Genomic DNA, 25,876 nt, shown 5'->3' on the forward strand with positions numbered 1-25,876 from the left:
AAAACAAACAAATAACTATATTTATCAATAAGCAAAGTTCTTTGTACAAGGAAATATCCGCATCATTTCCTGGCTAACAAAAATAAACAAACAAATAAATAACCAATTAAAATAAACAAACATTCGAATTAATAAGAATAAACACTATCTCTACTCGTACAAAAGTAAGCTCAACAAATCCAGTTAATGAGACGTTAGGTACATAACAATGAAACAAGTAACAACTAACAAAATAGTAAAGAATTAAAAGAAAAAAATAATAATAAAATAAAAAATAAATAAAATAAAATAATAAAAAAAAAATAATAAAAATAGTATCGGTGGTAATAATTGCAATTTGTCATCCAGTATTCCACAAATTTAGCATGTGGAGATGTTCCAACCTTCGGACGTCCTTGCTACTATTAAGCAAATTGATTGCCAGGAGGTTGACATGATTTTCTAAACGCCATTGGTATTTAATACTGTACTGTTTCACACCTCACGAGCAGACGTTAACTCGTGGTATTTGTGAATCTCACCGGTCTATGTGAACCATGGCGCCTCCGTAATTGGCCTCGTTACCTTCTTTTGAAAACGTTGTATGACATTGTTACTTTTACTTGTTGTTTCCCACAATAAGTTCAGATTGGTCGTAGAACAACTTTGTATATCATAATTTTATTAGACAATGTGAGTTTCTACTCAGTAGCCAATGCAGTTCTTTATACTTCGCGTACAGTTGTTTTTTTATTTTTCACGTGATATTTTCAGGTCAAACCCCGATCGAGGTGTTATCCAAGATACCGTCCACGCTCTGATTGAGAAATCAAAACTTCATCTAAGTTCACACTGAGACAGTCACCACTTCTCATTGCAAATTTGATGTGCTTTGATTTATTCTAATTAACTTTTATCCTTCATTTCTTCCATGCACAGATAAGGCTTAACCGATTGCAGTCCCCTCAAGGCTAGTCCAGGGTCTTCGTAATTGGCAAGGATATTTGTGTCATTGGCGACTGAGTCGACGGTACAATTTTTCAGGATTGGAAGGTCTGCAGTGAATATTGAGTACAGCAAAGGACCCAGCACTGAGCCCTGAGGGACAACCGACCTCATGTCAAAGAATCTTGATTACTCATCAGTAAATCTGATTACAGAGAGACGACAATCAAGATAATTTCATAAGACAAAGATGTAGGGTTGGGGAAGCTTTAACTTATCTACAGAGTATACTAGGCCACCAAACCTTGTCAAAGTCCTGTTGGATATCTAAGAAGGCCAATGAGCAGAATTTTCTTTCTTCTAGACAAACATTGATGACTTTGACGACTCTATGTGATTGATGACGAAGCGGCCATTCCTGAACCCAAATTGGTAGTCTGGAATGAATTCCTCAGCTTTAAAATCAGCCTATGCCTGCAAATTAATAGCTTTTCAAATAACTTAGATATGACCAGTAAGAGGCTAATCGATCTGTAAGAAGAAACCTCATGTGCAGGTTTCCCTGGTTTCAAGATCATTACCTCCTGAAATACCTTCCATTCCACTGGGAAGTAAGAGGTTTGCAGAGAAGTGTTAAAGAGGTCTTTAATTTATGTGATGCCCTTAAGGAGGAGCACAACCAACATTTTGTGTGTTACTAAATCAAACCCTAGGGCTTTCTTCAGTCAGCTTCTCAGGTCGATAACTGCAGCAATTAACCGCAAAGATGTCTGTCTCCTGAATTGCTGCCATTTTGATCTGAGACGCCTTTTTAAGTCAATTAGATCTATCGCCTCTCTTGGATAGTTACTGTCTCTGCCTGAATGTACTTCCTCAGTCGTAGATCACCATGCACCTTCCTGCTTGACTGAGGTTAAAAAGTATGTCTGGTATACCAAGTGGGAGTGGGTCTATCATATCTGTATAATGTATTATTATGCTCTGAATGAATAATAATCGCAATAAAAACTTATTTATTTAATACAGTTCAAGATTGTTACATCTGGCATAGAGCTGAATCTGATTCATTTTTGAGAACCATAAACTTAATTCAATTACTTAAGATGGAATATGGAAACAAATTTCTGATTTTTTACCTTTGTGGGCTCCTGGTAGACTCCAATTAATATAATATAGAGAGGGAAAATCAAAACAGATTATGTTAAAACTCATACCTCTACAAGTTTATTTGATGTAGAAGTAATTGCAATGATGGCGACTTATCAAAATGAAGAAATTTTTTCTATTGCAGTTGTCTCAGATTATAATTCAGGATTAATATAGTGATTATGGTTTATTTTCAGCGGTACAAATTTGCAGCATAAATTAATTCAAGACAGTAGGACTGTTAAAGAAAGAAATACTTAAAATTCTTTAATTATAAAGTAACAGACAGTAACATTACGTTGAAATAAATTTTGCGTTGTAATGATAGTGTTACATTTAAATTACGTAAACTGTAATTACACAAGAGTTTAAAAAAATATATTAAAATTATACTTTTACATTTAGTGTCAACATTTTCAATTTTATTTTCTACATGAATCTATTTTTATCCTCATATTTCTTAATTAGAAACGAGTTTAATAATAAAAAAAAAAGAAAGAGAGAAAAGTGATATATTTAGCCTGTGGTATATTTTTCACGAGGTCTGTTCTGTTATAATCATAATTATATTGCTCCACTGATAATATGTTATTATGTTTATCTCATGTTATTCATTAAAAAAAAATTTAGAATAATATATTATATATAATTATATTTATATTATTACATATTTTGATACAAATAATTTCCTTCAATGATGTAGCCAACTGTCTGTCAATGTGATATTTTTGGGCTTCTAAACATGGCAAAAGGGGGAGCTATGATCTCATAAAATTAAAGAAGGCCAGTTAATTTTACTGTAATATTTTAAAGTTTTTTATAAATAAAATATGTACAAATAATTTTTCTTAATGTTCAGTATCCTTGGAACAAAACAACAAATGTACAATATTTATTAAAATCACTAGCAGCCCCGGGAATACTTTGCTATTACTATATATATATATATATATATATATATATAGAGAGAGAGAGAGAGAGAGAGAATTTAAATGAACACAATTGAAAATTTGATAAAAAAATTAAAGAACTGAACTTCATAAATTTTACCTTTCACTTATTCTCCTTCCCCTTTTCCCTTTCACCCTTCTCCATCTCGCCTCTCCCACTTTCCTTTTTACCCTTTCCCGTTTTCCATTTTCCCTTTTGCCCGTGCGTAAATCGGTCCATTAGTTTTTTGGTCTTTAGCGGACACACATACGAACATGCCTTTTATATATATAGAATAAAAAAGTCTGCTTGTATATTTGTTTGTTTGTTTCGAAATATCTCGACACTGGCCCACCAAGCGGATATAGTTTTTGCAAAAATATTTCTTTTCATGTATTCCGAAACAACCCATCATATAATGTTCTTAAGTTACAACCCCTTAAATTTATTTGTTCTGTAGTTTGTGGAACAAACAATAAAAATAAGATAGTATGTCTGTATGTTTGCTTATTCATATCTGATTTATATTGTGATGCATGCTGTAGACCTATATTTGATACGTAAAAGTCGAATGATGTCATTTCATGTCAAGTCAGACATGTATAGACATGTCAGTGAGTCAAGTAATGAGTAATTCAACATGATGAAATTTTCTTCAGTATGAGTTCAGCTCTTAGTATGACTTGCTTTCTTCTTTAGTTGTGGTAGTGGTTTTATCATACACATATTATAAAGAGTGTTTTATATGTGATGCCATAAATTTAGTGAAAGACTTTTATGACAAAACAACTTTTGGTATTATTTTATTGAACATCAAGATTTGTTTAGTTGTGTGTGTGTGTGTGTGTGTGTGTGTGTTTCGCACTGCGTTTTATTGGACTCCATGGTGAAACAGTTTTTATGAAGTAGTTTAAGTATTTATAAATTAAAATATAATTATTTTTATATTTAAGTATTTCTGTAATATTTCAATTTGATTTCATTCATTAAAACATTTTGAATTTTACAATGAATAAAAATCAGGTTTGTAAAAATTCTCAAAATATGTTTTGTTATGTTTGCGGAGAATTCACCACGAAAAGTCAACGAAAACCAGTATTGAATCTGCTGAAAACTACTTACAAACATTATTTTGACTGTTCCTTGGGAGACCAAGAAAGGCTTCACATGTTGCATGCATCAAGTGCTATTTTAAACTAACCCAGAGGTTAAAAGGAAAAAAAGAGCATTTGCCTTTTGGCGTACCTATAATTTGGCGAGAGCCTACAGCCATTATGATGGCTACTGTTTTTGCTTAACAAATGCTAATGGTTTCAATTCAAGCAATAAAAGCAGCATTGTGTATCCAGATGTTCGTTCAACTATGAGACTTCATGGTGTTGATTTACCGATTCCGATTGCTCGAACTTCTTGGAAAGAGATTTCTGATTCCCCAGAAGGCTCAACTGATGAATCCTCAACTTCAATAGATATTAATTACATTCCAGAAGAATCAATTACCGAACCTCACCTCATTACACAAGCAGAACTGAGCGACTTAATTTCTGACTTGTATTTGTCAAAACAACATGCAGAACCTATACGGTTTTCTTCTATACTGGTAGCACATGATGTAGGAATGAAAGAAACATATGAAAATATGTCAAAAATTTTAAAAGGTATTAAGTATGTTGAACACTCATGGCGAATCATTGCCGACCTGAAAGTGATAGGGCTTTTTTCGGTCTCCAGAGTGACTTTACAAAATATATATGTTTCTTGTGTTTGTGGGATAGTTGGGCTACAGATAAATACTACACAGTTAAAGACTGGAAAAAAGAAATCAGTTTATCCCAGGAAAGGAAAATATTGTCAATATTCCCTCGTTGAAGCAGATCATATTATTTTACCACCTCTACACATAAAACTAGGCTTGATGAAGAATTTGTAAAAGCATAAGGTAATGATAGAGATGGCTTTAAACATTTAGCTGAGGTTTTTTCACAATTAAGCGAAGCCAAATTAAAAGAGGGAAGAATATTCATCGGGCTACAAATAAGAAAATAAATTTATGAAAATATATTTGATAGCAAACCGAATCCTAAAAAAATTGCAGCATGGAATTCATTCAAACATGCCATACTGGTTTTCTCGGAAACAAAAAAGCTAAAAACCATGATCAACTTATAAATGAACGCTTAGTGAACTGCAAAAATTTAGGCTGTAGAATGTCACTGAAAATTCGTTTTTTATATTCTCATTTGGACTTTTTCCCTTGGGTGACATCAACAACGATATCAACATCAGTAACTTGGGTGACATGAACAACGAACAAGGAGAAAGGTTCCATCAAGATATATCGCAGATGGAACAACTTTATCAAGGCAGGTGGGATGAATCTGTGATAGTGACTACTTCTGGATGATAAAAACAGAAGGCTTCACTGAACACAAAAGAAAAATAAGAAAAAGAAATTGAGATAAACGTAAATGTCTGCAAAATAAAACTAGTAGTTTTAATTATAATTATTATATAATTCCTGTACTCTTGTACTTATACAATTATTTCAGAAGTTTCTCAATATTTTAGAAGGTCATAACTAAACCTCTGAAGGTGATGAAGAAAAACTGATTTCATTTTAAGATTCAGCATAAAAAATACATTCTAATTCACCTATTTTCATCTTATTTCCATAATAATAATCAATAATACTCGACACAGTATTTACTTACGTAAATACCAACATAAGAGACTAAAGTACATAAGTCTCTTTTCATAACGATACCGTTTAATTAAGTTTGAATCCTTTCTTTTTCCTGTTTAGCCTCCGGTAACTACCGTTTTGATAATACTTCAGAGGATGAATGAGGATGATATGTATGAGTGTAAATGAAGTGTAGTCTTGTACATTCTCAGTTCGACCATTCCTGAGATGTGTGGTTAATTAAAACTTAACCACCAAAGAACACCGGTATCCACGATCTAGTATTCAAATCCGTGTAAAAATAGCTGACTTTACTAGGAATTGAACGCTGGAACTCTCGACTTTCAAATCAGCTGATTTGGGAAGATGCTTTCACCACTAGACCAACCTGGTGGTTCATAACGATACCTACTTTAATTTAACTTAACTCGGTTGTAGCCAATTAGAACTATTTCTTCTAAAGTATATTAGATTATTATTATTAAATGAAAAAAAATTCTAGAACAAGAAACTGCTCAGAGTCCATTTGCAAACATTATTATATAAAATCTTAAGCTTAATGATCAATTCAATTGTTAAACAGTCATCAACATTACATATGAGGTAAAATCTGATCCGGTCAGGCTAAAATTATATTGCCTCCCTGAAAATAAATGAGAATGGTAATCAAATTTAATCAATTGTACCTGAAATAAATGCTTGGACTTACCATTTGGGATAAAGGTTATTTAAATACTAAGAAAATTAGTAATCTTTTTCAATTAAAAAAAAAAAGAACGTATAATCTAATTAATAATGCAAAAGATAAGGTTTTAAAGATGATTTAAAATAAGATTTTAAAAGCAAGTAAAGTTTTTATATTTTTTAATGTGATTGCACTATGCCCAGAATCTCCACTGATAAAAATTTTAAAAGATTGATTGATGAACAGATATTTAGTCTTTTAACATAAAAGGATTATATAACATTAATTTGTTTATATATGAAAGAGATTCAGTTTAATCTAACAAGTATAATCCAAACAAATAGATAGATATGTTTATTCTTTATCCTTGCTTACCCTTGGGTACATGTTATACAGCCGCCTTCAGTATAAGACAGCATAGGTTTTGGGTATTGTTATCAGTGGATGTTGTTATGAAATCAAAGTTGTCTGTGCCTAACTTTTCTTCTAGGTCTGTCTTAAATTTTTGCCAGTTTGCTTACTTGAAATTCCAGCTGCAATTAGTTTCTCTGAGAGGTCCTGTTCCCTTCCTCCCATAAAGCCATACTCGTGTAGCTATCATGCGATGACTACAAACCACTGCTTTAGTGATTTTTCTTTTTGCTTTGTAATGGATATCCTGACCCTGTAAGGGAAGTCATCCAACTTGTCACGATCCTAGTCGCCACACCAACCACTTTGTTCCTAGCTCTGATGGGCTTTACCGGAGGTCGTCTTTTAGACCCTCTAAACTTGATAACATATCACAGATATCAGTTTGGCCTCTGTCAGGATGCCATCGATGCAAATGTCTCAGCAGACATTTACATAACTTACTGCACCTTCATTTGGCCTTTTCCAACTATGACCAGCTATCATAATATACAACCCTCAACTATCAAATTAACCAATTTGTGGAAGTGCAATCTCCGTGCCCTCCTCTAACACCAAAGGTTTCACATAAAATCTCTTTCTATATCTAATTTCAATTAGACTATGCACTCGGATCACTACTTTATTGAGTCTTTAAACGCTAAAAGTACTATCCTCATACCAAAAAAAACAAGTGTTGATCGCAACGACGAAAATTTTGTCCTACAATTCAACTTACTCAACGTTTTCTTGATTTACTTAAAAATCAAGAAACAGGTTTACAGATTTAATAAACTTCTAATGAAAACATAACCTATCTCTCTCTGCTGTGGTCTGCTTTTGTGAGCGAAGTCAATGCCTACACCTTACCACACCACAGCTCCATTACAGAGTTTTCCACATATCTATTGCCACCCTAATAACAAATATCTCAGCTAAGCGGGACTCGATGCCAAAATGCCTATCTAGGCGAAGTAAGCACTCTGGTGGGCCCCTAGCTCCCGTCAAGCCATACTCATATAGCTATCATGCAATGACGGCAACCAGCTCATCCAGTGATTTTTCTTTCTGCTTTGCAATGGACATCAGTGGAGACCAGAGTTAAATCTGGATTTGCTGTTGATCCATTGTAGTGCAAGTATTTAGGTGTATCATCAGCATTATATAGGAGCTGTATGCAGTTTATTGACATTAATCAATTCTTGATTTGCCTTGCCACCACTGTAAGTGACTTGTAGTCCAATGCCGGGGAAATGGGAATTAAAATCACCTACAATTATAGTTTCATCATCTATATTTATAAAACTGGTATTTGGCACATTGTTTGGTGGATTGTACAATTCGTATACTGGAAAATGCTGTTTTGTTATTCACAAATACAATTTAATCATCTCATAAAGATCAGTACTATCCATACTTTTAATAATAATTTTAAACTCATTCAACAATCCTCTTCGTACATCAAATAGGATACTACTGGCAACCTGATGAGATTTTGGGATAAGGTGCACCCGGTAGTTACTGAAGATAAAATACTTTAATGTGTCATCTGTAATGTTAGCTTCTAGGATTATAAATACAGACATCTTCTTCCTGTAATGTTTTCTGCAATTCTGTCTTCTTAAAGTGGAACATTACATTGTAATACCTTAAACATATCAAATCCTATGCTATTTGATCCTAATGTAGCCTGCTCTTGGACAACTGAGTGGGGGACTGCTTTACATCCGAATTGATTACCATCTAGATCTGTCATCAACTAAGTAAGCCATTTAGCTTTACCCAGGGTGCACCACAAGGAGGCGGCTTAGACTATATCCTGCTTATAAATAAAGAAAATCAGAGAAATCGTTTGAAAGTGTAATAAGCTGAAATTCCAACATTTCTGGTAAGAATTTTAATTTATAACTGGAAATGTAAATTACAACATGTAATTCCACACATGGTTATAAGATACATACTTTTCCCACAGCCCCTATTAATAATTTTTTAACAGTCGATATCATAATCTACTTTAGACTTAAGTAAAAATTAGTATAATTTTTTTATGAGTTTTCTTCGTTTTCAATTTATTTTAATAAGATTTTTGAATACCTTTAATTTTTTTTAAAGAAAAAAATTATTATCATTATTCATGAAGCAACAAACAGGGTGATACCAATAATTATTACTGATAGATGATAATGAATTTTTAGTATTTTATTAATAAAATAAAATAATTAAAAAAATACTGTTAGTCATTTGGATGTTGTGATAACAAGACTTCGACTTAAAATTTTAATATTTGAATCAATAATACGATAATCAAAATTATTTAAATTGATTCTACACATAAATTTAAAAAGAGGAAAATAGGATGAATATAATGGTTTCGATAAAGATCACTGGGCGTATCAGAGGGTTTACTTAATGTTATCTATAGACTAAGGCTGCATCTAAGGCACAATTAATTAATCAAGCAAGTTTTGTAGTAAGTGAACCGATTTGCGCATTTTAAAGTAGCCATGAAATTTTAAACAGCTGCAAAAGCGCGCGCCTACACACACTCTCTCTCTCTCTCTCATAAAAACAGTCAGCAGTTAAAGTTTATTTCTTCTTTATCATTTTTGTAAACAAAAAATATTGTTGCCATGGATTTGCTGTAAACTGAGACTTTAGTCGTTGTTCTATCTTGAATTGATTCAAAACCAAAATGTTTGTACAAATATCAGTGGCTGGAGTCGTTATATTTTTTATTTTAAGTGGTGTGTTTATCCCTGATGAATTTTTTCAGAGAGCTGCAGGTAATATATTTTAATTTTATTAATATTATTTTTATGTTTTTTTATAAAAGTATGATGTAATTGTTAGTTTAAATCTTCCTTCATCTTTATTTTACGCCGATAAAAAAAATGGCCCAATTTGTATTCATTTTATTGTAACATCTAGGATAAAAAAATGAAATAAATTGAAGATTGAAAAACAATTTGGGGTACTCTCTCGAAATTTCTCTCCCAAATTTTTTTTTTTTTTTTTTTTTAACGATTTATGACGAATTTGCACGTGGATCAACATAACAATCAAACATAACAATCAAATTATTGTAACGTAACAATCAAATTAGGCTCGCTTCACTCGCTAAAATCGTATAATAAAGTTAATTAATGTTAATAATTTGTAGATTTAACAATGATGCAGTCTTTAATAATGGCTGACAGCGTTTGTTGGATTCTTATTTATGTGAATTTCTATGGCGTCACCAACATATGGATGAGGAAGATTTGTTCAATTTCATACTTCAGTATATTAGTGAGTTCCATCCTGTAGTATAATTATCGTTTAGTAAAATAAGTATTGAATTGTGTTTATGAAAATAATTATAATTACCGATTTATAATCTATACATAATACATATATATTTAATCTAAAATAAATAGATATTTGTAATATCTACTCATTAAAATAATGCATTTTTAATGAATTATATTGTACAATATCAAAAGTACATATCGTTCAAAAAAGATAGAAAAATTTTGGGGTAGAGAATTTCGAAAGCGTACCCAATTTGGAACCATTTATTTTTTTCGGTTATCGTAGTAGGAAATTTAAGATTCTGATTGTGTATATTTGTATAATCGATTTAACGTTTTGGTTGATTTGAAAAGGAATTCTAAATCTCAATGCCCCTTCGATAAGACAGATTAACTTCGAAAAAATAGAATGAAGCTCATTCACTTGTATTTAATGACAAAAATGAACACTCACTCGTCTATTTGTGATCAAACTTCAAATAAACTTCAGTTAGAATTGTACCAAATCAACAGACGGCAAGATGGAAGATTAGGGTTAATCAAGAGAAGTCGAGTCATGTGCCATTCGGAGTAAGGAGAGGAGATTGTCCACGGGTTCATTTCGATGGCGTTCTCTCACCACATGCTCAAAGTGTATGGTAACTTTGTTTTTATCTTTAACGTTTTCTGACGTGGAAGGTTCATGCAAGAGAAACGAGAAAACAACCGGATATTAAGTTTAAAGAAATGTACTAGTTGCCGAGCAAGAGATCAGTTTTCATATCTTAACACGACTATTCTGAAACCGGTTTGGACCTATGGGATCCAGCTTTGGTGCACTATAAGCAGCAGCAACGTCGAGATAATATAGATTCCAAAACAGATTACTGAGAAACATCACAGAGGCGCCTTAGTTCATAAGAAACAGTGAAATTCATGAATATCTCGATTTACTTTATGTTCGAAAGAAATCCAGCGATCTGGTAGAAAATATAATAGATTGCGGCTAGACAACCACGGGAACAATTTAGCAATTAACCTTCTAGACAGTAGTGAGACATTAGAAGGCTAAAACTACTGCACGTGTTGGACTTAGATAACTTTATGCGATTTGAGATGGAACTATCCCATCATTTCACTTGGTTCATTATCAGTAATTATTCTTTTAATTTTTTTCTTTTTTGATTTCTTATGGTAGTTTTTTTTTTTGCTGAACTACCAACGGCTACTGTTTTCTGGTCTAAATTTGTGTCTACTTAACGTTAAATGTTCTGTATAGGAATATTTGTATGTCATTTTTGAGGAGCTTCGACGAAAGCCTCTCATGTAGATTGTATGCGATCATATTTACTTATGGTTTCTATAATAATGTAACCGATTATAAATTGTATTTTGAGACAAAAAAATACTCATCTTATCGGCGAACTGTGTCCTTGAGCAAACTGAAAATTCTTAGCACGACGCATGTCTAAGGCATTATTAAATTACAACAATAAAGGTAACATAACGTTTATTATTGAATATTTTATTTTTAGGTTGAATATCTTGAACTATTTTTGACGCACGGTTTTATTGTCGCATAGAAGAAATCTGTTCTCTCGGCCGCTACAAAAAAAGTTTTACTAACCCGATCCTGATTGAGAAGGCTTGTTTACATCAGTTCTAATCAAAAGCGAAATGGCTTTTATAAATGTATTAATATTCCATTACACATGTCCTCTGCTGTTTATGGTATTTTTCAGTTTATACCATTGTTGATAATTTCATAACGTCTTTCTTCTTGGGCGTTTAATAGGATTCAATAAACGGATTGACCTAAGGTTGATGCTTTCACTCGCCTCTTGTTTTTTAGCTTGCTCTTAATTTCAAAATAGGAAGCACAACTAGTGGTGGTGTTTCTTGATACATCTTTCCTCCATACACTATTTAAATTAGATCTTATTTCTTAAATATAATCTGTTAATATTTAAATTTTTATACTTTTCAGATATTATTAAACTCTTCTGTTTTCTAATATATTTTTCGTCCCGTTATCTTGAAAAATCGATTTTTCAAATCCAATTTTTCATTCAACAAATCCCTCAACATTCTTTTAGAAACCATTTATTAGAATAAAATATTTCTCCTTCTCTTTTCTGCACCTATAATCCAGGTTTCACATCTATACAGAAAAAGCTCCAAACATGATTCTTTTAATTCTTTTCATTCTTTAATATTTTTTCTTTCAATATTTTTATTTTGTCTCTATCATAATAAGGCAATAAATTTCCATATGTAAGGAAAGTGATTGTAATGGATAGTCTGCAGATATTATTTTTTTAACATCAGTTATTAAACTTATCTTTATTAAGTTGCATCTCAAATTATATTTACTATCGGTTTCGTAGATTAGAAACCAAAAGTAAATTTCATGACAATAATCTAGTTATATAGAAGTTTCCCTTGAAAAACCCTAAGTAAAAAACCTAGACATGAACAGTAAATCAAAGGTAGCATAAGCATTTATAAAGTCCAGCCAGTAATGAACTAGAAATCATAATGTTCAGTACTACGAATAAAACCGCAACATAAAAAAATATGGGAACAAATAAAATTAGAAACATAAATGATTATAAACATACTTTTGATGAACAACTTAAGAAGAGAGGCCTCGTCCTGAGTATCACTATTAGGTTCCTAAATCCAATAAATCTACCCGCTTTAATTGCCTTATGTCTTTCCCATTATCTACGAGGTTAACAGCTTACGTGGTTAAGTCTTATTTTGTATTTAGCTGCAAATCGACAACTTCCTTTCGAACACGTGGTAACTCTTAAAAAATCGTGAATTTCGTTGTCCCGAACGAACCACAGCGCCTGTGTAATGCATCTCACAAATTTATTTTGGAAACTGTGAATCTGTATATTGCTGGTACTCGCCGCATTCCAGAGTTGGATTCCTACGTCCAAACCGGTTTTAAAATCACTTTTACAGAAGTAGCTTGTTAGATAATTTTATTAAGAGGAAATAAAAATTTGTTTGCTTTTATTCTTTAATAAAAATTTATCCTTTATGTCCACGACTTAAAAGTCAAATTAGAGGTTTCAAATTTATGTAGATATTTTTCTAAAAAACATCGATAAATATTTAATCTTTTTTTTTTGGTTATCTGCTTATAGAACGAGTTTCATAAGGAAACCGTTTTTTCTTTTAGAATTTCCAAAAAATAATTTTCCTTTGCGATTTTTAAAAAAAATTATGGCTTTAATTTTCATTTATTTTTATAAAACTTTTTAGAAATTGACTGCATTAATTTACCTTCACTTTTTATATGATGTACAGATATATTTTTAAAATTGCTATTTTTTTGAAGTAATAGAAAAATATTTGAATTTCTTATAAGGTTTGACTTTTCGAGTTTTATTGTTTGTTACATTCTGAAACCATACAGCGTAGTCCAATTTTTTGTAAAAAAAAAGGAATCATAATTTTTTATGAAGTTCATATTGATTAGTTTCTTTGTCTTTCCATCACAATTTATAGATTTTATTTTACATATTAATAGTTTCATTTAAAATGAATGAAGAAAACTTAAGATAAAGTTGAAGGAAATGTTCTGGTTGTTGGGTAGACGTTCTCGTTTGTCTTTTTCTAATAAGCTGCTGGTGTACTCAATAATTCTAAAATCTGTCTGGGGCACCGCGAGTAAAAGTAAACGTCAACATCTTACAACGGTTTCAGATTAAGCTAGCGAGATTTATAACAGAGGAATCTTAGTTTACAAGGAACAATGAGATTCAGAATTATTTAGGATTACGGTCCGTGCCGGAGGAGGTACGTTTCAGTTCAAAGTACGAACTTCGGCTTAACTAACACACAAATCACTTGACAGTAAACCTACTAGACAATAGCGTGGCATTAGAAGGTTCAACTGATTGCATGTTCTAGACCTAAGTGTCCCATATAGCGTCTTAATATGTCTATAGTAAACTCGGATGTGAGTATTGTGCATTATCTATTTGACTTGTAATTGCAAATTTATCACATTTCTTTTTTTTGCATTGGTTCATTTTTTTTTACTAATACTTATATCTTATTTTGCTTTCTACTGTTCTAGTGGTGATACTCATTAAACTGTCTATAAATTATACTCACCACGAGTGTCGTTTATAATTGATGATTGTATTTGTGAAGTATTGTGATCGCGAAAAATTTCGGTTTTCAAATTTCAACGGAAATACGATGAGCCGTAGTATGTTGAAATTTTGGATTTAGGTCTGTTGTAGCATCTAGTTGTGCATCTCCGTTTCTTGCAATCGACTGAGCCAAAAGTCCAAAATCCAAAGTTTTTTGGATTTTGGACTTTTTCTTAACTGCAGTAATCAGCCCTCATTGAGAGCTTAACCTGATTGTAAAAGAATTTTTACGACAAATAATAATTCAATAATAATAATAATAAAAAATATGTTATTAATGATATATGTTAAGTTATTAATGAAATCAAATTTTATGTACTTTTCATTAAAAAAAGTGTATATGTAATTTAATAGGCGTAAAAGAAAGTCATGTGGTGCCCACATCAAATTTTTTATTGTAATTGTGTTTAATTTTTGAGGGGGTTTTGTTAAGGACTCCTTATGTGTGATTTGGAGTGATCAATTTACTAAAGGTTTATGTAGAATTAAATGTAAATGTAAATGATAAGCTTTGAAACAATAAAACTTAATATTTTATCAAACGGCAATGTTCTATTTTACACATACAAGGTGCATAACTAAGGTTTGCATCGAATTTCTTTTTATTTCTATTGTTATGGATCTTTGGGCGAGAACCCATAAAGTACAACTTTGATAATCCATATTTAGTCAATATAATAATTTTCTTAGGTCTTAGGTTTAGCCAATCTTAGGAAATAACATTTTTGAATAGATGTTTATAAAAGCTCTGGAAAGTAGCGGCCAATCGCCCATTACTATTCAACAGATAAAGTCAGCCTATCCAAAGTTCTACTCTCCTCTTCTTGTTCTGAAGTTTCCTTTCTGCAGTAACATTTCTTTTAATTTCTCTTCTTAACCACGGTAATTTTCTTATCGAAGATATCATCCGCATTGTAGAAAACTGAATTTAGATAAATAACGTAGCTTGGAAGGACAGGAGCTTTTTTGTACGTAAGTTAATTTTTAAGTTTATTTTTATACTTTTACAAAAAAAGTTTATTTATGTTTACGTTTTTTTTTTAGATGAACTAATGTTTGATGGGAGCGAGGAGATGGAAAATCCTGAGTCCATAACATACTGGAGGAAAGGAAGAATCACATCAAATAAGTCATTTGATGTAACTCTTGCAGCATCTGCCGGTTTAGGTACAATCCTTACCGCTATACTAAGTTTCCGTTTTGGGCATGGAAAATTGGCTGACTGGAATCGTCGATTTCAAGAATGGATAAAAAGAAAAAAGGTTGTTTCAGTTTCGCTTCATGAATCTAATGTAAAAAATGAAGGTTGCATTTCCTTGTTTAAATCAGAATCTAAAGAAAAGTCACATCTTTCAGAGACTGATCCGGAAACAGATTCGGAAACTGATCCGTTACAGGATCAGTTTCATGAAACGAATGAAACTTATTTATCATGTACCGATATCGATGAAATAATCAATGTTTCTACGTCTGAAAACTTTCGATCAGTTTCAGAAACTGATCCCTCACAGGATCAGTTTGAAACTTGTTCGATTTCTACTGACATTGATGAAATAATCAATGCCACAACATCTGATGACAGTCGTACCATGGTAACTAACGGTAAGCTAATACCAATTTCTCAGGTGTGTGTGTGTGTGTGTGTGTGTGTGTGTGTGTGTGTGTGTGTGTGTGTGTGTGTGTGTGTGTGTGTGTGTGCGTGTGTGTGTGCGCGCGAGTGCGTGGGTGTAGTATGTAGTGTCTCATTAAGAAACTAAAACAATTTCATTGTATGTTCTAAACGTGGAAATGAAGAAAATAAATCATATAAATACTGGAAAAGCTTCGTTTTAGGTTATATTATTTTTTATGATTATATCATTTCAATAGTGAAAAATATTTAGAGTGAATAACTTTTTTTCCATTTAGGCCGTCGTTTGATCATTGTCAATCCTGTGGTCCATTTGGACCACATTAAGATAAAAAATAAGCAAATCTACAAATATTACAATTAACATATATATAAGGCTGGAATACATAAAGGCTGGAAAATAACTTGTTTTACTTCAAATATCTTTAAAACTAATGGAGGTACAGTTCTGGACCCATTATTTTAATATCTTCAGTTCAAAAGTCATAAGACACAACTAAATTCGCCCCTTAATTTACTTTACCAGACTTTCAGATGACTTTGGTTCCCTTTGGTTTACCTTTTGACGAGAAATAGAATTTCTACCCCTTTTTAGGGGTGACCCAGGGGTTGCAAATCAAATATTTTAAATGGTAACACCTTTTTATTTTAAATGGTAACTACCTGGTGATGATCATTTTAAACGTCTCTTTAAGACAAGAAAAATTGTATAAATAGAATGTTTGTATGATGTCTGTATTCAAAGTGGTGGCGGGATAAATTTTGAATTTTAAACATTACATTGATATTTTAAGGAACTGTAATCGCAAATAAAGAAATCTCTAAAAATTGATTAAATGGATGCATAACGTTTGCTTATTTACTAATTCATTTTAATTAGTGTTCGAAACGCGTTCTCCTTCTGTTGCTTGACAGTGTGTTAGTCGGTTGTAAAAGGATGAGACTGCATTATTCAAAAATTCCCTAGTGATGACCTTGTGATAAATTACATAAGAATTTAATTTAATTCAGTTTAATTTTAAATTTAATTTTATTATTTAAACTTATTAATTTAGTAATTTTAAAAATCCACATTTTATCCCGCTGCCATTTTGGATACAGACATCGTACCAACGTTTAATTTATACAGTTTTTCTTGTTTTATAGTGACCTTTAAAATGATCTATCACAAAAGGGTGTTACCATTTAAAATATTTGATTTGCAACCCCTTGGTCACCCCCCCAAGAAGGGATTAAAATTCTATTTTTCGTCAAAAGGTAAAGTAGTTGACCGATACTATATCCTGAAAGTTACAGTATCTATCTGGAATAGAGAGGAGGAACCCGATTTGCGGGTACCTAAGCAGTGTCGGGCTCGCTAACAGGTTCCGAAAGATGTAAGTGCGTATGTGTGCCTGCGCACTACCGACTAAACCTCCACCTCTGGCAGCTCCTCTTCCTGGAAAACCGCTGATAGAGCATTACTTCAGGAGGGGAGTAACACGCCCACACACAGTCAAGTCATCACAAACAACACCGAACACTCACGACAGTCACACAATACCGTACACATACACGCACACAAACGCCCAACAGCATGCACAAACTGAAATACTTACCAGGATGGTTTCAGAATACTTACCAGTCTTTGCTTCAGAAGTGGGGGAACTTACCTAGAGCTTCAGCCGTAGGAGTGACCACGGCTTCATTGCGTCCAGTCGACCCCTACAAGTTCGGGGGGCCCCCTAGACGCTCGACTGCAGCCCTGTTCCCCGCCCAGAAACCCTTCGGCTCGTAACCCCCTTCTATCTTCTTCAGCGATGTGCAGTTTGTCTACTACTAACTTAACAAATTTCGCCTCTGCATTCCAGTTCTCTTCCTTCGCTAACATATGTTCGAAATTTTCAGGTGAGAATATATCTCTCCTACCCAGCGCGTCCAAAAGTTCGCTACGCTCTAGTTAAAAGCGGGGACACCGGAAAAGACGTGGTGAGACGTTTCTTTAGTTCCACAACCAGGGCAGATGTCTGTGTAATTAAGCCCAAATCTAAACAAATAATTCTAAAACCCCCATGACCCGATAGTTAAATTAAAATCCATCGAGCCATAGGATCTTCGGACCTATCCATCAACATCCCCAATCAATCGATATGTCCACCTGCCTTTCGCACTGTGGTCCCACCTCTCCGACCACACCTTTTTCTTTTCAGCAATAGTTAGTGTTTCGCGTTTGCGCAGCCTTATCCGTTCAGTTATCTCTAGATCAAGCGGGAGTAATCCTGGTATCACTTCCACCACCTCTCGGGAGACGGTCTTGTAAGCAGCCGCAACCCGTAGATAGCATTTTCTATGAAAGGACTCCAATGCTCTCCTGTATCTCCCGTATACTACGTCTTCCCAGACTTCAGCACAGTTAGCAGTCTCCTCCGCTGTTGACCTGACCTATAATTTGTCAAAATTCCCGCAATGTATCGTATTACCCTTTCCGTCTTTTCAGTGGCTTTGAGGGCATGCTTCCAAATCTGTCGTGTGTCAAATCAGATCTCAAGATATTTAATGCCAGGTTTCGACAGTATTTTACTTTCCTAAATCTCGAACGCCAAAGTCGGTCTTCTTTTTGCAGTAGAAATCAGTACGATTTCGATCTTTTCTGGTGCTGTGCTCAGGCCAACACAGAGAATTCAGGACCTCACTGAGAAGGTGGCCCTTATCTTCTCAGATGCCTCCCTCCGAGTATCTGCCTCCACAACCAACGCAATGACGTCAGCGTAACCAACAGTCACCCATGATTGAAGGGGAACGCGGAACACCTTATCAGACGTTATGTTCCAGAACGTCGGTCCGAGAACCGATCCCTGGGGAACACCTCTACTCACTTTCCATTCCAGCACACCACCCTTAAGCTCACATATCATCCTCCTTTCTTTTAAATAAGCACAAATAATCCTCATAAGATACTGAGGGAGACCAAGAGTTCTCAGTGCACGCATGATCGCAGTGTGCGTAAGCGCATACATCTTACCCCTGCATTATCTCTGACAACCTGCCATAATCCTATCTGCCATTCCACGCACCGTAGACACCGCGACCAACGCAGACCTGCCCCTTCTAAAACTGTACTATCGGTCATGGATTCTGCCCGTTTCTTCGACCGCGCAGGTCAGCTGCTGTAGTATCAACCTTTCCAAAATTTTGCCAGCCGTGTCAATCATTGACAATGGGCGAAAAGAGGCAGTGAGAATCAGCCCCTGCCCGGCTTCGGGATCAATACTAAACGTTGTCACCTCCACCTCACTGGAAATATACCCTCCTCCAGGCACGCATTATAAACATTCGAAAACGCCGCAGGGTCCGCCTGAATTGCCAATTTAATAATTACATTAGGCAAGAGGTCAGGGCCCGGTTCTATCAGTTGGACTCATTTTACTGCCGCATCAACCTCCCCGGCAGCAAACAGTGGTATCAGCTCCACATCAGCCTCCTCATCCGCAAGTACCTCACCTCCAGCAGGGAAGAGCCCTCCACTATATTCACAATCTCTCCAGCTTCACAAGTCACCCGGGTTCTGGGTCTAAGTGCTCTTTTTACCAGTAATTGATAAGGTTTATCCCAAGAATTAGTCTCCAGTTCAGCGATAAAACGCCTCCAGGATTCTTTCTTTGAGTCCGCTATCAGTCGAACAAGCTCCCTCTTCTTTCCTTTATAAAATGCCAAATTTGCCGCCCTTGCCGAGTAAAAGTAGAATTTCGTCACCGTACCCTAGCCCTGAGGCATTTCCTTCTTTTTTCTGCAATCTCAGCCGTCCACTAATAAACCGGTGGGCGGCTCCTCCAATTGTACCTACAGGGAAGCACTTGGTCGCACGCACGTATCAGCGATTTGATACGTGTAGTGTTTTCTTCCGCAGTGGGAATCTCTCACAACCTAAAGATCCAGCTTCTCGGAAAAAACACACGGGTTCCACGTCCCACGTCTGATGTATAAACATATCTCCGCTGTTTAGGCACACAATGTCTAGCTCTGCGGTGGTCTCTTGCCAACCTTGCCGCCCACTGGCCGGCGCTGTTGGCAGGGGACTGCAACGCATGGTCGACGATTTGGGGATTGGCCAGAACGGATCGGCGCCGATCCGTTCTGACCTCATGCGTTGCAGTCCCCTGCCAACAGCGCTGGCCGGTGGGTGGCAAGATCTCTCGAAAGTGAGGCCAAAACTTCCTTGTACTGCTCGGTAGAAATGTTAGTTGAGAGGTGGCAAAAATAGATGAATATACCGCCAACCCTCACTCTCACAACGCCTCTTCCCCGGTAAAATCCCGGAAGGGAAGGGGACTTCATATCCAGATTGCCGTACGCCCATCCGCAGAGGTCATCTACTCCCGCCGAGAACCGGGATTGTAGGGTTCGGAGATGAGTACTATGTCGGCACCAATCTCCGCCACATAGCTGTTCATCATAACACTGGCAAGCCTCGAATGATTTAGATTTAACTAATCTAAATGCCATCGTTTGGCAGTTATTTAGGCGGTCCTCCCTCGACGATTATTTTTTTTGTGCACCCCTTTAGGGCATTCAGTAATTCTAGTACGGTGCCCTTCAACGTCAAAGCTGAAGCATTTGAACACTTGTACATTTGGTGGGAGCTCGGTGGCCCTCTCTTCCACAATTAAAACATACACTAGCTCTGACAGGGCGCCCTGTCAGGGTAAAATATATGAGATTAATTGTATAACCCCAAATCCGATGTCCGGAATTGCGGGGAGGGGGTAAAATTTGAGGAACGGGATTCACCAAGATCAAAGAGGATTTGACTGGGAAACGAAAGACAAAGGAGACAACGCAAAGGAAGGCTCCCCCGTAAACCACTGGCAGGACTCAGAAAATCACCAGTCTTCCATAACAAATCTTCCAACTCCCTACCCACCCGCCTCTCCGTGACGCAACCGACACGCACAATACAGCTAAATGAATTTTAAAACTTTTTTTCTCCTCTAGATTAAATACGACCAACTTCACTACAGCCTAGTATAGGAAAAAATATTACTCGCAATAAAATAGTAATCCGTAAACATGACATTTTTTAGACAACACCAAAAAATCTATCAAACTGTAAAAACGCGGAGCAAAAAAAACACTATACACTCTGTGAAATCTTCCACTCTACTACAGTATTCTATCTGGAACGTTTTCAAAATTGAGGGGTTCCATACTTGACTCTCTCTGTATACTATGAGAGCATTGTTCACTAATATTATATTCAAGTTCTGTTTAGATGAACTAAAGTAGTAAGTCTTATATTTTTAAAAAAATTAAAATAAAACACGTTGTTTTTCTTGTGAATAGATGAACCAAGGTATAAAACGTTAGAAGCACGCCTTGTAGCTGTTGAGGGTAGTCTGATGCGTGATATAGATTCCAGGATGAAAATATTCGAGCAACAGTTGGAAGAATTTAGAAGGAAGGTACGAGATTTTTTTTCAGTAATTTATATTAAAAAATACAAAATCTAGATCGATAATAAAAAATATACTTTAAAGATTTATTTAGTTAAATATTAATAGAGTAGGAGAATTAGATTCAAAACATGAATATTGGGACAAAGTTGTCCCTGTCGATCAGACCAGGTGGAAAAGATCTCTAAGCATATGCCCCAATTAATATAAAAGTCGAGTCTCGCTACCATTTCAGCATTTGTTTATAATACAAAATAAAATTTAAGAACGTTGTTTTTTCATTATTTTGGCTGCAGGTCGGGTAATATTATATTACAGAAAAATTGTAGAGCGGAAAATTATACACCAAAAAGTCTGTGGACATATTCCGATCAGATCAAAATAAACGATCTAGCGAAACAGTAGCGCTCTATACACTACCTATGCGGAGAGATATGAGGTAGTACAGTTTCAACACGCGCGCGCGATAAACAAATACCTATAACCTTTGATCTACAATACATAATGCAAAAAGTCAAAATGCCATCCATAAATGACAAAAAACCAATCATAACTTCTAAAATTTTAAATTAAATATTAAACAATAGAAATAGTTAGGGAAAAATATACTTTTAGAAGGTAATATCAGTTTTACGTAAATTTTAATTCTTGACTGAGTTTTGTGAGCGTAATATTTCTAAAATACTACATCGGTGCACACCAAACAGTGAAAATAACAATATAAATAAATGTTTGTCAAAAGTAAACAAAAACAAATTTTTATGTTAAACTTTTGTAAAGTTATACAGAAATATATACTTTATCGAATATTAACCTTAGATTGCATTATTTTTAAACGTTTTCAAAAATTGTACAAGATAAAAAATAGTTTTTTTTTGTTTTTGATGTATAACAGATCATTATCACGTTTACTTATGATCTTGAAAATTTTACTGTTAAAATTTTTGCGTACATTTTTCCGTTCTACAGCTTTCGTTTGAAATATTTTTTGATAAAGCCGAAAAACGGGACTACGACACGTTTACATTTACGCAACTAAACGTGTATTTTGAAACACTATTAACCGACCTACAGCCAAAATAATGAAAGAGAAGACGCATGGTTCTTTTTCGTTATCAAATATTTTTACATTTTATTTTCGAACAAATATTGGAATGGGTAGAGTGAGGCTTTCGACTTTTAGTATGTAGACTGAGGCATGCTTAAGGACCTTTTCCACGTGGTCTGATAAGACAGGAAAATGTTGCCCCTATATTCATTAATATTTTGAATCTAGTGCTCCGACAATGTTATTATTAAGGAATAAACAGAAAGCAACATATTGGAATAATATATAACAATTTTTACTCGGTGCTATTGCTTTCACGGCTTTACAGCAGCAGTTACTAAGTATTCTGAAAAATTGTATTAGTTGTCACGCTTCCTCTTCCTTGTCACGCCAACTGCTTTATGGTTATTCATGATTATCTGTACCAGATAGAATCGGTAAATCAGTAAAAAATTTAAAATCAGTTACTGATTTTAAATTAAAATTTTTTTTTAAGAAACACTTTTTGAGGGTTTTTAGTTTATTTAAATATACTTTATATGTAATCATCAACTAAAAAAGTAAAAAAAAATTACTAACTTTATCTTAAATGCGGTTCTATTTCATATAAATAAAAAAAAATAAGATTCGTTGATTCGTTAATAAAATACAATAAATGAGACATAAAACTGTTATATTAAAACTGTTAACAATAATTTATTTTCCTTTATAATATAAAAAAATGTAGCCTTATCACCATGGTAGAACTTATTCTTAGGTTGGTTTCAAAAGAACCCCGTTTCACGAGTATCTTGAACTTTTTTTTTATTTTTTGACTTAGAAAATAAGATGACTGTAATTTCATGTAACTTTTCTTGCATGTGTATTATAAATAGTTTTTAATAGAGGGGGCTGCAAAGTAATGCACGCTCGTCAATAACGCATAAACGAAAAATATGTTCGAATGAAATAAACAAGGTATCTATTTCCCCATTCCGTCAAACATTTCGTCAGTTTTTTTAATTTATGATTTCACTGCGACCTTCTCTCCATAATTTGTGGTAAAATGAATTCCCTTATAAATCAAGTCCCCCGTATAAACTCGGAAAAATGATAAAATTGTTGGGAACCAAATCCGGTGAGAATAAAGCGTGTGTGGATTGGGTTGGAATATCATCACAAGAACATATAGGTGATAGAGCATGTGTGTCCACAGCGTTATCGTGTTGCAGATAACTGTACATCGTGATAACATACACCTGTTTGGCACCCCGTAACACTATCAACTGAAGTTTATTTTTTGCAAAGGGTTTTTTTGAATTTGCAATACGGTGAATGTAAGTGCAGGTTACTTTTAGAATGATTGACTTTTTCGAGGATTATATATTCAGGGTTCAGGTTTTAGGCTGTAAAAAATTCATCAGTGCACACTGTCTTAGTAAAAGCATAGCAGGCATGCTCGACTTCATAGCAACGGCTATTAACATTAAATGAGTGAATGCGAATCGAGATTTGTACAGCTAACAAGATAGTACCCGTTCAGTATGAAGTTCTGTTTTACCTTTACATGCGATTTTGCATTACTTAACGTCCTCATATTAATAAATAAATAAATGTAAAATATTGTTTTGGTTTTTTTATTTTTACGTAGATGCGAGGTTCAAATGAATGTGAAAGTATGCATACAGTGATTAATTCTATAGCTGAAACATGTGATACCTGTACTGATGAACTTAAAATTGGATTTGACGATTTCGAGCTAACTGTAAAGCCTTCAACTTTTCTGGTAATTTTTTAAAGTTTGTTTTAATTTACTTCAAAAAAAAAACACACACGCGCGCGCACACACACACACACACACACACACACCCACATGCACGCATGCACGCACGCACGCACACGCACGCACACAGGGTGACCGAAAAAGAACTGCACGGTTCTAAATTAAATTTACTTTATTACATTTAGAATCCACCTGAATTACATTTAGAATCCACTTCATTCCACACCTTGCGAGCATGTCTGCAGGAATAATTTACACGGCTGCTGTTATTCTTTGGCTGTTCAAGTGATTGGTTTTTTCTTGCTGTATGTCTTTAACTCATTTCCAAAAAAAAGAGATCCTTTGGCGTTAAATCGGGACTTCGCAATGCCCAAGCGAAGGGAACTTCTCTGCCTATTCTATATCTATCCTGGTGTTCTGAGAACTTTTCGTTGAACGCAGTCCGCACAACTTTTGCGTGATATAGGAGGGGGGGGGCTCCATTCTGTTAGAAAACTAGGCCCTCCATATTTTGCGGAAACAAAAAAGGTTTTTAATATGTTCGAGAACACTAAAATAACTCAGATATTCACTTTCAGACAGTTGAGGACAAATCCCCACAGATTCGTGTAAATTTTTTAAGCTCCATATTTGTCAATTATGACAATATAAGATTCCATAAACATGAAAAGTTACTTCATTAGCAAATAAAATATTGCTTCATCAATAAATATATATGCTTCAGGTAGTTTTCATCAGCAGAAATAAAGTTAAAATATTGGCTGCTACAACCCACAAATAGTTTAATTTGTAGCAGCCAATATTTAATTTTATTTTGTGTTATTGTTGGGTTTAATTTCATGGAGTAGTTGCAGTTTATAAGCACAAAGTTTCAATAGCTTGAGATCAAAAATATTGTCATTGCTTTTAGGAATCTTAGTCGACTAGCACTTTACGAACGGTACTGAAAGTTTTGGAGTTCGTCGGGAAGACAGTCGAATTCTATCTGTTTTTTTCGGCACTTGTTAGAATTAGAATTAGAATTTATACAATAGGCTCGCGTATAAATTGTTTATACGAGAGTCAAAAAACGAAAGACGGCTACAGAATGAAGTTAAATAAAGAAATTAACAAAATTAAAGAAAAAAAATTTAGAAGCTGCAATCCGAAAAATACCAAATTTTGTGGAACGTATGATTCGAATGGATTCAAATAGATTAAACAAAAAACGTTTTGATAAATTTTGGAAATGTAAAACTTCACCCCCAAACATAAATAAGTAAAGAAAACCCTAAACCAAGGAAATAACACAGAATATAGGTTCTTGTGAATGCAAAAAAAGAGGAGTGCGTATGTGCTGAACAGAAGAACGAAAATACACAACCTAGTGAAAGAATAAAAGAATTCTAGAGGAGAAAGAGGGAAAATCAGAAGAGAACGAATTGAAATGTTGGCGGGTCCTCTGTAGTCCTATTCGAAAAAAAAAATTGTTTCAGTATATTTCATGTTAGCTACTCATCCATCTATTATTATTATTGTTACTTTTGGCATTAAAGGTTTCGATCAGCCATTAGCATTTTAATAAAATATTAAATAATAAATACAAGACAATATGTGCGACAACAAAAAGGCGTTAAAATCGTCATAACTGTGGTAAAACAGTTAATATTTGTATCAGAGTTCGTATGAATAGGAATAATATTTTTTTCTTAATTATCTTTAATGTAATCTTTCAATAAAAAGTTTTCAAGCGTATTGAAATATTTATAAGTTTACAATATTAGTAAAAGCATGCGTACATAAGCAGGACACGTATACAGTCATGC

At 34.2% G+C, this 25,876-nt stretch overlaps 1 protein-coding gene across 1 annotated transcript in view; it reads left to right on the plus strand.

Annotated features, from left to right (window-relative positions):
* Positions 1–9,428: 9,428 nt before the first annotated feature.
* LOC142322757 (uncharacterized) overlaps positions 9,429–25,876 on the plus strand; it is a 35,359-nt gene continuing 18,911 nt past the window's right edge. Inside the window, exons 1-3 of the mRNA XM_075361830.1 lie at positions 9,429–9,541; positions 15,247–15,804; positions 21,152–21,270. Coding sequence (XP_075217945.1) covers positions 9,451–9,541; positions 15,247–15,804; positions 21,152–21,270 — 768 coding nt within the window. The 5' untranslated portion in view covers positions 9,429–9,450. The remainder of the gene's footprint in view (positions 9,542–15,246; positions 15,805–21,151; positions 21,271–25,876) is intronic.

Source organism: Lycorma delicatula, chromosome 4 (assembly GCF_047948215.1).
Source record: "Lycorma delicatula isolate Av1 chromosome 4, ASM4794821v1, whole genome shotgun sequence".
Taxonomy (NCBI): Eukaryota; Metazoa; Arthropoda; class Insecta; order Hemiptera; family Fulgoridae; genus Lycorma; species Lycorma delicatula.